The sequence below is a fragment of the Sturnus vulgaris genome, chromosome 4 (assembly GCF_052056855.1).
Source record: "Sturnus vulgaris isolate bStuVul1 chromosome 4, bStuVul1.hap1, whole genome shotgun sequence".
NCBI lineage: Eukaryota > Metazoa > Chordata > Aves > Passeriformes > Sturnidae > Sturnus > Sturnus vulgaris.
In genome coordinates, this window is record NC_142246.1 from 45,318,287 (window position 1) to 45,332,816 (window position 14,530).

At 44.7% G+C, this 14,530-nt stretch overlaps 1 protein-coding gene across 1 annotated transcript; it reads right to left on the reverse strand.

Annotated features, from left to right (window-relative positions):
• Positions 1-288: 288 nt before the first annotated feature.
• SRP72 (signal recognition particle 72) lies at positions 289-14,303 on the reverse strand. The gene is made up of 19 exons (XM_014888262.2): positions 14,147-14,303; positions 13,027-13,147; positions 11,120-11,243; positions 10,181-10,324; positions 9,310-9,421; positions 8,191-8,222; positions 7,492-7,616; positions 7,341-7,398; positions 7,030-7,161; positions 6,503-6,631; positions 5,927-5,999; positions 5,306-5,370; positions 4,190-4,285; positions 3,628-3,731; positions 2,933-3,010; positions 2,165-2,302; positions 1,848-1,885; positions 1,375-1,534; positions 289-545 (listed from the first exon to the last, which is right to left on the reverse strand). Exons 1-19 carry the CDS (start codon positions 14,244-14,246, stop codon positions 371-373), a joined length of 2,004 nt encoding a protein of 667 aa, XP_014743748.1. The 5' UTR covers positions 14,247-14,303; the 3' UTR covers positions 289-370.
• Between the last annotated feature and the right edge of the window lie 227 nt (positions 14,304-14,530).

Consider the following 14,530-nt stretch of genomic DNA (forward strand, 5'->3'; position numbering starts at 1 on the left):
TGCTTGCATGATGCACAGATAAATCTAAAGGCTTAAACTGACATATGCCAGAAGAGCATGAAACTACATTTCAAGAAATTCTTGATTATCCCATATCTCTTAGATGTCTGGCAACACGGAAACAGATTTCTTCTTAGGGCCTATGTTTGAGTTTGATGGCAACAACCCAAGTCACAGTGGGGGCAAATGTGAGGAAGGGAACTTGGTGAGAAGACACATCATGGCATCTATACCAGTACATCTCCCCCCAGACCACTGACAGGCAGGACAGAGATCCAGATGCAAAGAGTCTTTCACCAGCACTTGCTTTTGATCTTTATTCTGCAACCATCATCACGTATTGAAGGAGGGAGGTTACATATCCTGCTTTTTACCACCCTCCTTTAGCCCCTTTCTTCTTTTTCTGCTGCTGTTTCTTCTTGGTGGCTGGAGCCCCCGCAGGTTTTTGGTGCCTGGGAGGGATGACGTTACTGGTAGCCGATACAGCTGCCCCGCTACCAGGCTGAGGGGAGGTAGGTGGACTGCTGGCAGTTCTACTGGCATCCCTGCAGGGAGACAAGAGAAAAAGACACCGTGTGGGTTCATAACCATCTGCAAGATGTGGTTATGTGGTACTAATGCAGAGAGCTGACAGTGAAAAGCAGCAGCTGCCCCATTAGGTAGCAAGCATTATATATGAGAGGCCACTCATGCAAGGACATCTTAAATAGGCTTCAACATACAGAAGGACCTGGCGGAGGACAGGAACATGTCTCAAAGGGCAGCAATCACCTCCTAACTGATGTTCACTAGGTGGTCTAAGTCCCTGACATTGAAAGCAAGGCTAATTTTTGAATAGACATGTGACAGCTCATGCAACACACAAGAAGCCTTTCAGGTCCCACTCCTAGGCAGTGCAAACCCAGCATCCTTCCTCTCATATGCTAGTAAGGCACCATCTTGCTATCAGCCTTCATACTTAATAGTAATTCTTGATTCCAGCTCAAATAATCAGTGTCAGCTTAGAAGGAACTACAGTGTTTTCTCAAATCATGGCTAATGCTTCTGCAGCTGCCAAAACACTTGAAAGCAAATTGCTCAAGAGAAAGCATGCAAAATTCATCTCATTGCCAAAGGAAAAGTACATTAAAAGACTATGAGAACGTTATTTGCACCTTGGCACCTTCAAGCATGCCTATCCTATCACACTGGTTTTCAGGAACTTAGAGGGATCTCCAGGGAGAGCAGCTGTTACCAGGTTCCAGCAGCAAAAATGTCACTTGTGCTACCCACAGCTGGTGTGGTGGCAGAGCTGCAGCAAAGCAGCACAAATACAGCCCTCCCAGCTGCCCAGGAGTGAATCCACCCATCAATCCCTACAAAACGGGTACTTACAGTTCAGAGGAGCCAGTTGTGGTTGAACCCTGAGTCCCCTTGCCAACCTGATCCTTCTTCTTGCCCTTTTTCCTTCCACGGTAGTAGGACCGCTCTCGCATTGGAAGCCACCGCTCAGGGTCGGGAGTCACCTTGGGGTCATAGTTCTTTGGTAGCTTTCCTGCAGAACATCCAGTGCCAGGAAATGAGATTGGGGTCAACACACTAGAGGCATCACCAAGGGACACGCATGGGATGTCAGTAGCTGGGCAGCACAAAGAGATCAGCAACTACATAATCCTATCAAGGTGTTGCTCTCACTTCTGAGGAAAAATGCCCCAATCAAACAAGCTGTCATGAATATTCAGGTCCCAGAGCCCCAGTCCTAGTAAAGGGCTCTAGCTCCTAGGGACCTGGAGGCTGGCTATTTGAAGAAATAATCTTGAGAGCTCTCTGGAGCTGTGCTGTGTCAACAGCTAAGAAATACAACTTACCCTTCTTTTTCTTCTTCTTTTTCTTCACTTCCCCTTGTCTGAAAGGAAAACAACATACTGTGACAGAGCAGAGACACAGCAGAAAAGTCAACTAAAAACTAGCTCTGGAAGAAGCTAAACCATTCCCATCTCTCTAAGAACTTGGTCTGCTGCTGTAAAAAGCTCCTTGCAGTTAAAGGACAGGCTCCCTTTCCACCAGCCTGCCTTCTACAGCTATGCCTTCACCATACCAAGTGTGTCTCTTAAAACACCTCAAAGAAGGACGCACCAGAGCTATAGCAATAAAATGAAATAAAAAATTTAGCAGCCTGCTTTACCCTTGCTCCTTCTGCTGGTTGTCTCCAGTGAGCTTGCCAGCTTTCTTCCGCACATACGTTGCTCCATGGGAGTTCTCCAGCGCATCAACATCTACTTTCAGTGACATGGTGTCTGAGGAAGGCAAGTGTTTGCTAAGACTGCAAGGGAAGAGTTCAGGGAGGCAAACCAGCATAAACACCCAAGTTCTTCTAGACAGCAAGACGCGACCTCAACTTGAATAAATTCTGTGTTAGCAATGCAGACACCAGGGACAGACAGGCCTATGGGGCTATTTCCATCTCTCTCACTAGCTTCTTACACAAGTTGGAATGAGCTGCTTAATTGCCATCTGGCCTCATTTTTCCCTCTATAATATGGGGACACAGGGAACAGCTTTCACTTCCTGTGAAAGCGGCTCAGGTGACAAAAGCAGTATGTAAACCAGATTTTGGGTAAGCAAGAGCTTAGCCATATTTTATCAGTCCTGCATTACTACCACAGGATTAAGATTCTGACAGAAAATATGGAGGTGCTCTTATTTTTGGTTCAACCTTGTATTATTAATTCTCAAAGAGAAGAAGGCCAAAGATAAAAAGGTCCTGAGATATCACAGTAATGAAGCCAATTAGAGAAATAATGTAGCTCCAGACAACCTGACCTGGATATGTAGCCGTTCCAGATAGGTCCCTTGCCTTTCTTCCGGTAACAGTGGGTCTGAAGTCCCCACACAAATTAAAACACAAGGAAGCAATACCCAAACACCTCTTTCACCACCATTAAAAGGATACACTTTAGCTTTTTCAGGGTCAACGAGGGAATAGGCAGAGATGAGCTGTGCCAGAGTATGCACATCTTTTGGATTTTGCCTTTGTAGAGGAAAAAAAAACAAAACAGAAAAGGATCAAGTTACCGATGTTACTCAACCCAAAGACTGGTAACACGACACAGTGCTTGCTGCTGCAGCAAACAAGTTGCAAGTTGCTATCTGTGGGGACAGACATGTTAGTATGTGGTCTCCTCCAGAGCATATCACCAAGCATCACTGGTGTGGATAAAGGGAGGTGCAGACAACTTCACAGTATCATGAAGCAGGGAATAGAAGAGGAAAAACCCAGTAGCAAAGGCAAGGTAACACCCCCCCCAATAAAAGATCCCATTAAGTGCATAACAGAAACTAAAACCTAGACATTCATATTTATGTAGCACTAGAAAAAACTGCATTCCAGTCCCCAAAGCAATGTTCACTGCACACAAGAGACTTCTGGGAGAAGTCTATCAGGTTTTCAAGTGAACATCAACTATAGATCAAATGAATTATCTCCCCTTCTTCCAAAATACAGCCTTGCATTGAAGCCCCTGTGCAAAAGCAACTCTTAAAGGACAGCTACTAGTCAATCAAAATTGTCAAGACACTGCTTGCCAGCAGACAGCTTGCAGAGGACTCTGGGGTGGAGACCTGCTGCTCAGCAACCACCCAACTCACTTCCAGAGCTCCTCCAAGTCGCTGATTGCTTCCTTCTTCCTGCCATGTTTTAGTTTGAAGTTGGCAGCTTCCCTTATCAGTGACAAATGGACAGGAGACTTTGGCTGAAAGACACAGCAGCCATGATTAGTTCCTTATTATCACAGCATGGAGCCCAGCTCTAGCCGGCTTTAATGCCCCTGAGGCTTGGCCAAGGAGAACTGGATTAACATCCTATCATGCAGAAAGTAGACTACCTTTGTACCCTGGGAAGCGAGGCAGAACTGCATGGGACAAGGCAGCTTGCTGCTCCACCATGTTTTTCCATCAGGGAGAAGTCCTGATTGCTACATTTAGGCACTCATTGATGCCACTCTCCTAATCTGACAGGAGCTGCTGCTCCCTATCTGTAACATCTAAAATAATATATTATTGATAAACGCTCACAAAACAGGAGCTCACGTGACTCCAGACTCCCAGTTGGATAACTGCTGGGGCTACGCATCAACAGCAAAAGCTGAATTAGATGAGCTAGAAAATCCAGGATAGATTCTTGCACATTAGCTCCTCTAGTCTGACTTGCCTGGTGCTGCTGGTACCACTGGATAGCCTGTGTGAAGACTTCAATTGCACTATCAATATCCTCTTCATGACTGTACATTGTCACCAACGCAGACACCTGCAAACATTCAAGAGCAGTATATAGCAGATCTTAATGCAAATTGTCTATAGCCAGAGTCTCATCAGTTTAATGATGGGATTTCCCAAAAGCAGAGTCAATGTGAGCTTTCTGCTCTGTCCCTAAAAACAGTTGTGATAACTGGCAGGATACTCAGGCCAGATCTTCCTACCCAAGCCACTCCCAAAGGAACATCCCCATCATCTTTTTCCTAGAGTACAAGCCTAAAATTGCATTCACAAAAGGACCCTTCCTATCTTGGCACTTTATTTACTTATCACAAGACTCAGTTTCATTAGAAAACCTTTTTCACCCCCCATTCTCCATCCCAAGAGCTATGAAAAAAGAAATCAGCACGGAAGAGATTACAAGGATACCATCCGTTTGCCAACATCCCAGTCACAAGTAGAGGTGACCTAGGGCAATGAGCTTTTATTGTTAATTGCCCCTATAAATTATTTTGATCATTCACACTTACAATTGGAACAGATCCACAACTCTGAGCCCCTGTTCAAGATGCTTATGCTGAATATATGACCATTTACAAGGCCATCAAGCTTTTCTGAATACCAGATATGGATAAGCATGCAGACCAGGCTGATGTTGCAGGGATGGAACACAGCAGTTTCCCCCTAAGGCCTGCTGTCCAAACGCTGCTTCTAAAACATCCCAAGAGTACATACCAGCAACCAGCAGTGCTCCCGTCATGTTATGCAAGTAAATGCAGGACTGAGAGTCAGGACTGAGTTATGCAACATGCAAGGACTGAGAGATTACCAGGGAGTGGGAACATAAGCAAAGAGCATCCCTCTGACAGGCAGAGTACTTCTGTGGCTATGTTCAGGCTACCTGAAGCAAGTCATAATACCACCTTTGTCCAAGACAAGGATGATGGGCCCAGAATCCCTGCAGACACTCAAGTCAAGTGGAAACCATGGGGAAGAGGCAAAAAGGAGCAACCAGTGCAAAGATCTCCTACAAGGGAAAAACCTTACACAGTTCAGATGCAGTGTTGCTTACCATACCAGGCTTGTGTTGCAGTTCTTCTATGCTCCTCAGGATCATGCAGGCTTTGGTGACACTGCCTGGAAGAGAAACAAGGAAGAATACATTCTGAATGGCATCACAACACCTGATCCCACCAGTGAACTTTGAGCCAAAGGTAAACAATGGGGATCCCCTTCTCACAACATCTTCTCTGTTCCAAGAATTAAGGACAGGCCTCCATACAATGGATCTTTCTGCTCTTGCCACATCCTGCAAAGGTTCAGGATTCAAGGGTTTTAGCTACTAGGGAGCTCTCTTCAGGCTCAAGTCTGTGCTGCCTGACTGCATACAGGAATGGTACCTTTATGGAGCCTCACACTGCTCCCAAAATCCTGCCCCAGAAGAGATTCAGCCCTATTATTCAGAGACTGTGGGCATTTCTGCCAGCAATCTGTGGGGCCTGTATATCCAGATATTAAGCTATCAGCATTACTCTGCCATAGCTGAATATATGTATTACCTGACTGAAAGTATCTCTGCTCTGCACCCCTGTCACAACAGTGACTGCAGCAAAAATTGCCCTGAAGTCTGATTTTCTTACCCCTTGTACCATTGTCATGTGCAGACACTTCCCAACAAAGGAGGACTAGATACCTTGAGCAATTTTTAGCTGGGCCATCGTCAGCTTGATCTCAGCTGCATTAGCAGGGTGCTGTTCTGCAAAGTCCTGAGAGTCAGAAGAAACAACAATTCAACTTGTGTGTGGGCAGCAGGCTGTTGCTTTGTTGAATCATATGTCATGCTGAGTCACAGCAAGCTGGCAACAGCCAAAGGAAGCTTTCCAGCACAGGCAGGCTTCAGCACACAGCAGAGAAGGAAGGACCCCCAAGTGTGCCCTTTCAGATTTCTGTCCCAGGCCACTCACTCCCTCCAAAGAAGGGTGCTGGAAACTGCTTGTAAGCAGAGCAGCAAAGCCTACTGCTTACCCTAAAAGTCTACTACAGCTTCCTAAGCATAAAAATCAGACGTGTAAGGGAACTATTTCCCTTTAAATGCAGAATTGTTCAATTGTCTTCAATTGTGAAGACTTTCCAGCAGCATTAAACCAAACCAAAATATAGTAGTCAGATACCCCTGGAAATTTAAACCAAACGAAACAAATGGAAAACAGCACAGGAGAACACAAAATACAAGTTTAAATGGCACTTGGCCAACTTCCTCTTAATCTACCTGCAGAAGCCCTACGGCCTTTGCATGCTGCTTCTCACGACACAGCTGGGCTGCCTGGATAAGCACAGGGAGCAGATGCTCAGGGCTCTGGGACTGCAGGCTTGCTGACAGCTTGCGGCACTGATCTGCCTGGAGTGGAAAGAGAGAACACACTTTTCTCAACATCTGCGAGCACCTTACACAGGGCTAAGAAACCAACAGTATCTAAAAAGACATACTAGTGGTGACTCCCCTGAAATGAGTACACAAAACCAGGAAGTCCTCTTAGTGGCACTTCAGATACATCTAAGAACCCTCATATCCCTTTTGTCTTCTAGTTATCTCCACACCATCCTCCCTGCACCAATATCCAAATCACAAAACAGACAGTTGTGCTTTTAGGGATTATTTTTATTTTTCTGCTCACTTATGTGCCTAAACCAAGAGGCTCTACCTTCCGACAGAGAACAGCAACATCTCCATTTTTGCCCAGTTAAACTCCTTTGGATTTAATCCGTAGCTACTTACTGCAGATCAGTTTTCCCTACCTGGTTAGTGTACATTGCAAGCAAAGCTTTGTTGAATTCAATGGCCTGGAGCTGCTTCTTGGAGAGTTTATGCTCAACACCTTCTGCATTAGTCAGCTTCACCTTTTTCTTTGAATCAAAGACATTTTGGTCCTGGGGAAATCGCACATCATGAGAAGATTTCACTACATTCCTTGAATAAGAAAAGGTCCCTAGGTCTGCAATTTAACTACTGTTTAAGAAAACATCTTTAGTGATTATCTCCCTTCTCTCCACAGAAGCAGAGAAGCAAGCTGAGTAACCACAATGAAAGTGGAAAGGTAATTCTATACCTTGTTAATTGTGATGATATTATTTGCAATGACAGCAAGGAGTCCTACATCTGTTGGCCTGCAGACAAGAAAAGCAGAAAGCAAACTGTTACTGAACAGTAGTCTGTCACAAATGGAAGGCTGAACATTTGTTTTAAAAAAACTCTCTTACTTCAACTTGATTATTTGATTGTAGAGCTGTAGAGCATCCTCTGTACGGCCCTGCAGTTGCATGATATAAGCCATCTGACCATGAATAATAGCCAGTTCAGCCTCAATGTCTTCCTCTGTTGCATCCTGAAGGAAAATCAAAGCAAAAGTAAAAAGCTGCTATCTCACCTCTCTTCCAGCTTCAGCATTCTGCTGGCAAACGTCTGTGAGCATTCCTGGGTAGTATTAGCAGCAAAGTATCCCAGCTACCACAGGTTGAAGGTTGTAGCCACAGCACAAACGGAAGCATATCCGAGTTAAACTATGCAAAAAGAACGCTTCACCTACTCCAGCTATAATCTGAAGATTACCTTAACTTGTACATTTAATCTGCCCCTCTGCAGTGATTGGTTACAAATTCCCTGTTCGTCACCACTCACCCAGCATGTTTATCCCTAGCAGGGATAGGTCACAGGGAGGTTTCAGACAACCTGTACCCTTCTAACCTACCTGCACCAGAACAGGCAACTATGCAAGGAACACAGCAGCAAACAGCCTGCAGTGTCAGCTGCCCTCCTTCAACAGTCATGAGGGCTGCCCCAGCCTCACAAGTTCGTACTAGCAGAGCAGCCCTGGCTCTCCTCTGTCTCTCTGCACTTTGTGACTGCACCCACGCCCCACTGCTGCAAAGCAAACACTCTCCAGAACATTAGGAACTCACAGAGTCTTCTGACAGCGACTGGCGGCACAGCTCTACAAGGAAAAACAAATTGAAAACCACAATTTAGAAGGCTTTAGGGGGAAAAATCAGGCAAGAAGCATGGGGGAACATAAAACTTTTTCATGTAACCCTGAAACTTCTGCAGCACTATGGGGGTAAGCAGACTACCAGTCTGATGATGGATGGGACTAACCATGAGAGAGCAGACTATGTGATACAGAAGAAACATCAAAGGCACAGAAGATACTGTCCCTCACAGACACTCATTTTCTCTCCTGAGCAAACTTCCTTAGACTGAGCTCCTGATCTTTCCCAGAGCGATCACTCAGCTGGAACTGCTTACTGGTCTTGTGAGCTAAGCGCTGCAAGCCTGCAATATTCAGCTTCCAACACCCTTTATGGAGCAGCAATTCTGTTAGTTTTCAATACCCATACTAGTCACTTCTTAACTTTCTCATCCTTCACCAGAACATCACTTGTTTGCTCTCCAAATGAAATCACTACTATCAAAGGACATAGGTTCAAATTACACATCCTTATCAGTTGTATGGGACAGCTGTTTTTCTTCATCAAAACTGGGACAGAACTGACCTATTTATCTGCAAGAGCAATTAGATCAGACAGAAACTAGTCCTTCCTAGTTCTCTCCCCAGCTTTTTTTTATTAAACACACAAAATCCCCCTTTCACCCTATAGGAAAAAAATCCACTTTGCTAAAAAGCTCATTTACTAGCTTATACTAATTCATACCATGCTGTATTTTGAATTTTTACAGCACGTATTTAAATACATACTCATACTAACAAAATCACGACTTAGAATAGATGATACATCTCATGCTTATGAGATTACACTCACATCTATTTCCTGCTTCAAAAAAATGCACAAAGTTATTGAATACAAATCAGGGGGCTGTAGGAGAGCCAGGAGGTGGTACATGTTGCATGGTTCTGGAAAAGAGTTGCAGAGTAACACTTCTCCAAAAAGATTTCACAACAAATCCTGCTGCTGGTCAGTTTTTAAATTCTCAAAACCTCTTTTCCTCTGCTATGTGTCTACAAAGAGCAAAAAACTACTTCTACCACACAAAGCTTCCCTCTCACCTCACCAGGCTTTTACCTTCTGCTTTTTGTAGTTTTTTCATTGCTTCATGCAGCTTTCCTTGCCCAATCAATGCACATGCACTGTTATAACACAGCTCGTAGGTAGCTTCTCGAAGGCCTAAATCCTCCTAGCATGAAAAACAAATATAACATTGCATAAACACCAACTGATCTGTGCAGATTTAACAGGCAACAGACACAAATCAGAGTTTTCCTGTACATTCCAATGAATACTTGAAAAATAAATTTAAGAAGCAAATTTAACAGGGCACACAGCTGGCAAGTAAGTTGCAGCACAAAGGATCTTCTCACACACTGCACAAAGTCAGAGGCAACTGACAAGACAGCGAGAAAACTCCAGCCTGAACCTGGGGACTATTTACACTGGTCCAAGAGGGCAAGTAAGAGCTACTGCTCTAGAGAATTAGAAGGTGGATCCACGGCACTGAACAGAAAGCTGAGCATGCTGTTTACACCTCAAAGGACAAGGATCTCTAAACAAATGTGAACATTACAGTCTTTACATTCATTAACAAAAATATTCCCAAGCATGGCTGGATGATCAGAGCAAGTAGCTTTAATCCCGGGTAAGAGAGGAATGAGAGAAAAGTGGTAGTCACCACAGATGTTCTGTCAATGCAAGTTCAAAGATCTAATTCTTGCTCTGCTGATCTAATAGTACAAGCTTTCTAGAGATCGAAGGTGAAGTATAATTCATATATATATGAATAACAACAGCATTTATTCCTCCATACAGGGAAAACCACTAGGTGTTCTTCAACACACTCAAAAATCTTATCTCTGTATCTACTGATACAGAAATAGTATCTACAATTCCAATATAGTCTGTCCTTGGCTTTCACTCTTACACCCATAGACTCACTTACTGGCACCACCTTCTCCCACGTGCTTTGTGCTGCCACAACAGCAGAGAGGTTGGTTTTTCTCTCCTCCTCATACTCATCCTGGGAGTTGCGGATGAGATCCCTGTATGCAGCCAGACAATCGTCGTAACGCTCCAGTCTGTACAACTGAGAAAGGAAAGGGATTAGCCCTCCGAACAGCATTTTTCGGTGCATGCTGGTAACTGCAGCCTTCTTCCTCCCTCCCCATGGACTGGGGGCAGCAGAGCATCGTATGTTTTAAAGCTGAACATTACTAACATTTGCATCTACCTTTAAGAGCAATATATAGCCTACACTTACAAGGACTCAAGCAATGACACCAGATAACTGCACAAAAATGTCACAGCTCTTACTCCTAAAACAGCTTATTTAAATGCACTTTTAATGCACTAAAAACAGCCTTCTTCCAAATTAGCTTGCCTCTCTAAGAAAGAAATTAAATAAATGATCTTTCATGCAGCTGAGAGAAGATAGCCAATTCTTCAAAAAATTGTTCTGATCAACCAAGTAAAAATGAGAAGAAAATGCATAACTTCTTTCCTGCATCACTTTTAATGCCTGAGATGTCAGGTCCCACAAACCATTCCTGATCGGGTATCTAATGCAAATAGATGGCTGAACCACAAACAAATCCCATCAGATCTCCTCCTTCCTCAACCAGACGGCTAATACCAGGCCAGATCCAGGCAGGGAGTAGAAGTCACAAATGCATTGCTTTGGTTCAGTGGGAATAAGATGATGAGTCTGCTGCCAGAAATAGGTAACTGAAGCTCCATGGAAGTTTGAACAGTTGGAACTGCAGTTGGAACTACACCTTCAAGCCAGAGAAGGAAATTCTGTCCCCATACTTGCCCCCCATTAGAGGAGGGACAAGGCATCTAGCATATGAAATTCCCACCAGGAAGAAAAGCTTGTAATTACCACTTGTCCGTAAAGCTCCTTCAGTTTGTCTGTCTGCTGACTGGCACTCTGAATGGTCTTGAGAGCATTTTCAATACGGTTCAACCTGTATTCACAGTAGGCCTTCTCAAAGGCAATAACATCACTGCAAGGACAGGACAAAGGCTTACAGCATGCACTAGAGTTTCCATTCAACAGCATTCACTGACATATAACTAGTCTTAATTAATCAGACTGCTACATACCAAAAATCCAAACACGTGATCCCAGATTATTGAATTATGTATCTGTTGAGCACTGAAAGTATCTTCTATCTACCCGGTGTTCAACAGAGAAAGCATATCAAAACTTCATCCAAAAAAAAGGTTCCTTTTTAATGACATTTCCATACACATTGTATTCCAAATCCTCTTTGCTCCAGGCCGCCTACTAATTATGCTCATCAAATGCTTAAAAGGTAAAACAATAGCAAACTTCATTCCGTGATGTTTTCTCAAGAAGACATTACATTGCAATGAAATACTGTTACAGCAAACTTTTAAAGACAATCGACTCACAGAGAGAGAGATGGGGGAAAAGGTATAAAACACAGTCCCACAGGCCAACACCAAAGCAAAGGAAACATTAACCTAATTTGAAATATCACAGCAGAACTGCAGCAAAAGGGTTTGCTTTTGCCAACATAAAATTGGCTTCAAAGCAAGCTCACATCAGCAGAGAAGCATTTCCAAAGAAGCAGAGCCTTGAATGCTATGTTCCACTTACCTCCTGAGTTACTACTTAAGTCAAAGGAAAATTAATCAGCAACTCCTTTAGTTCATGTCTGAGGCCACTTATTATCAGCTTTACTTCACCTATTTAAAATTAACTTAGTTTAACTGAGTATTAAGGAAAATTAAATGGCATTTAGAACTAAAGCAAAGCAGCCTCAGTGCAGGATAGGAAAACTCCAAGACAGATCAAGAACCACCACTTTCCTTGCTCTGCAGGACATAGAAACAGACACACTGCAGAATGAGCTGAAAGAAGTTATAGGAAGAACTCTGAAACCAGTTAAATACAAAAAAAATATTCCTTCTCCTCACTATAAAATAAAAGAGTAAGCTAAAATACTTGAATTAAACCCCTTTTGTCCCTGGAAAGAAGGAAGTGGTGAAAAGGGTAATTACGTGTTATTCAGATGCAAACAAAAACAAAGGTATGTTTCATTACATTGATAACTTCAACACACCTTTCTGGGAAGTTCCTTAATAAGAACAGTATCTGAAATACAAAAATTTTGCTGCCAGCCAGTTCTTGGGTAGCACTTTTTATCCTTGTCATTGCACAAAGAGCATCCTTATGAGAATCTTAAGGACACAAATGGGAAGCTTGACTTGTTCTCAAACACAATTTGTCTACAAGGTCCTGGTTTTGAGAGGATGCACAAAGGGCTTGCACCACCGCAAAAGCTGAGGCAGTTCCTTCAAGCTAGCAAAGCAAAGGACCCCAAGGAGCCGTATGGTGAGACAGCCAAGCAAAGCCAACAGCTTGCTGCCACCAACAAAGGTTTCTCCCTTCTCACTTCCTTCCCTTGGAAGGAAGGAGATAAGAAGAATAGGAAAGATCTATCCCCTTCCCTTGTACCAGCCATGCTACTTATCCACATCTACAAGCAGAATCAGCACGTGAAGGTGGCTGAAAACTCGGTTAGGGACAATCCCTTCAACAGTAACAGCAAGATGTTAGACTGCCTCAAACTCAACCAGACCTTGTCTCACTCCTTCCCATAAATATGTCACTGAGAAGGCCAACCCCAATGTCTCTGAGCATATTCTGGTTTTTATTTTGCTGCCTTTTTATTTTGCTTGCCCTCCACTGAAGCTTCAGCAGCTTCTCAAGGACTCAGGAGTGTCATATTTTGTAGAGCACAGCAAGACACAACTCACCTGGTTAACACTTTAGTATGGGTATTGATTACACCAAGGGCTTCCTTGAAGTTCCCATTCTGGATAAGACACACTACTTTACACTGAAGTGCAGTCACATCGTCTTTGTTGATCTGCAATACTGGAAAAGAAACTAGTTTCAACACGACAATCTAACTCATAATCAAACTCAGGCTTTGTAAGAGACTAATTTCATTATAGCTGCAAAAATCCATCCTAGAGAGTGGTCACGTCACCTTAAAGTATCCTGTCATGGCTTGCTTTGGCTCAGATCATGAAACAAACTCCATCAGGATAAAAGAATCTGGCATAAGTCCTGAACTTGCCAGAAGCATGCACTGCGCAAATATGTCTGGAAGAGCTGCACCAAAGGGGCTATACACTCCTGGGCAAACCTGTCCTTGTCATTTCACTTCCAGGCAGAGAACACAGTGCCAAGGCCCCAGTGCCACATAAAGGATACTCAAGAAGGAAAACAGCTGGTAGAGAAGAACAGCGTGGCTCTTGTCAGGGCGTCACTTTACACACTAAAACTTTTCTGCCAGTGGATGACAGTGAGGGAAAACTAGAAGACAGGCATGATTTTTTTAATGGATGCTAGCTTTTCCAGGGCAAGAGACTGCCTACCAGCAGCAAAGACTGAACTTTTAACCACAACGTGCCTTATACTGCAATCCCATTTTGGATGCCAAACCACCAAAACAACACATCTCAACGTGAACTCTCCGTTTCGAGCAAGTTATTGGTCCAAAGTCAGTCCATATACAGAACACCACTCCTCCAGTTCCCGGAGGAAAAGCCCTCATTCCTCCCATGATCAAAACGGAAGGAAAACCCGCAAGTAACTCCGGAGGCTTGACCCACAGCAAAGGATGCATGATGCAACATAAGCACCCGATGGTCGTGGTACAGCAGCGGAGACTGGGCCCCGGCTGCCCCTCTTCCCTCTACCCCAACACAGTAAGATCCCCGGAGCCTTTGCCCACAGCCCTGCTCCCGGCACGAAACCTACGGACGGATACCACCCGCTCCCCGCCACACCGCCCCTCCACAAGGCCAACGCGCCCGGGCAGAGACCACAGACCCGCGGGGCGGGGGCCGGCACTATCGCCGCACTCACTCTTATTGACGGACTTGAGTGCGCGGGCGAAGTCGCCGTTCTGGCCACAGCGGTTCACTTCACTCCACAGGCCCGCCGCTGCCCCCGCTGCCGCCGCCATCTTGGCACCGGGACCAGACACACGTCGCGGGGGGTGGCGCTGCGCCGGAAGCAGAAATGACGAGCGGGGCCCTGCCCCCGGCCGGCGTCCGTACCCTTCCGGCAGCTCCGCCCTTCCCGGCGCCTTCCCCCGCCTTGCCCAGAGCCGTCCCTGGGCCCGTGCTCTGTGGTTGTCTCAATGCCCAGCTTGCTACTCCTGCGGACAACACTGCGACTATGAAGTGTAATAGGGACCAGTGCCGGTTCTGCACCTGGGCAAACCTTGTGGTGTATATAGACTTGGGA

What these genes read in the sequence shown, in the direction of transcription:
- SRP72 (XM_014888262.2), bottom strand. Translation starts at nt 14,246, where the DNA reads ATGGCGGCGGCAGCGGGGGCAGCGGCGGGCCTGTGGAGTGAAGTGAAC. An exon ending in TTGCAATGTACACTAACCAG is followed by an intron (nt 6,632 to 7,029) that starts GTAGGGAAAACT and finishes TTTCCACTCCAG; the next exon opens with GCAGATCAGTGCCGCAAGCT. An exon ending in AACCAGCAGAAGGAGCAAGG is followed by an intron (nt 1,886 to 2,164) that starts GTAAAGCAGGCT and finishes TTTTCCTTTCAG; the next exon opens with ACAAGGGGAAGTGAAGAAAA.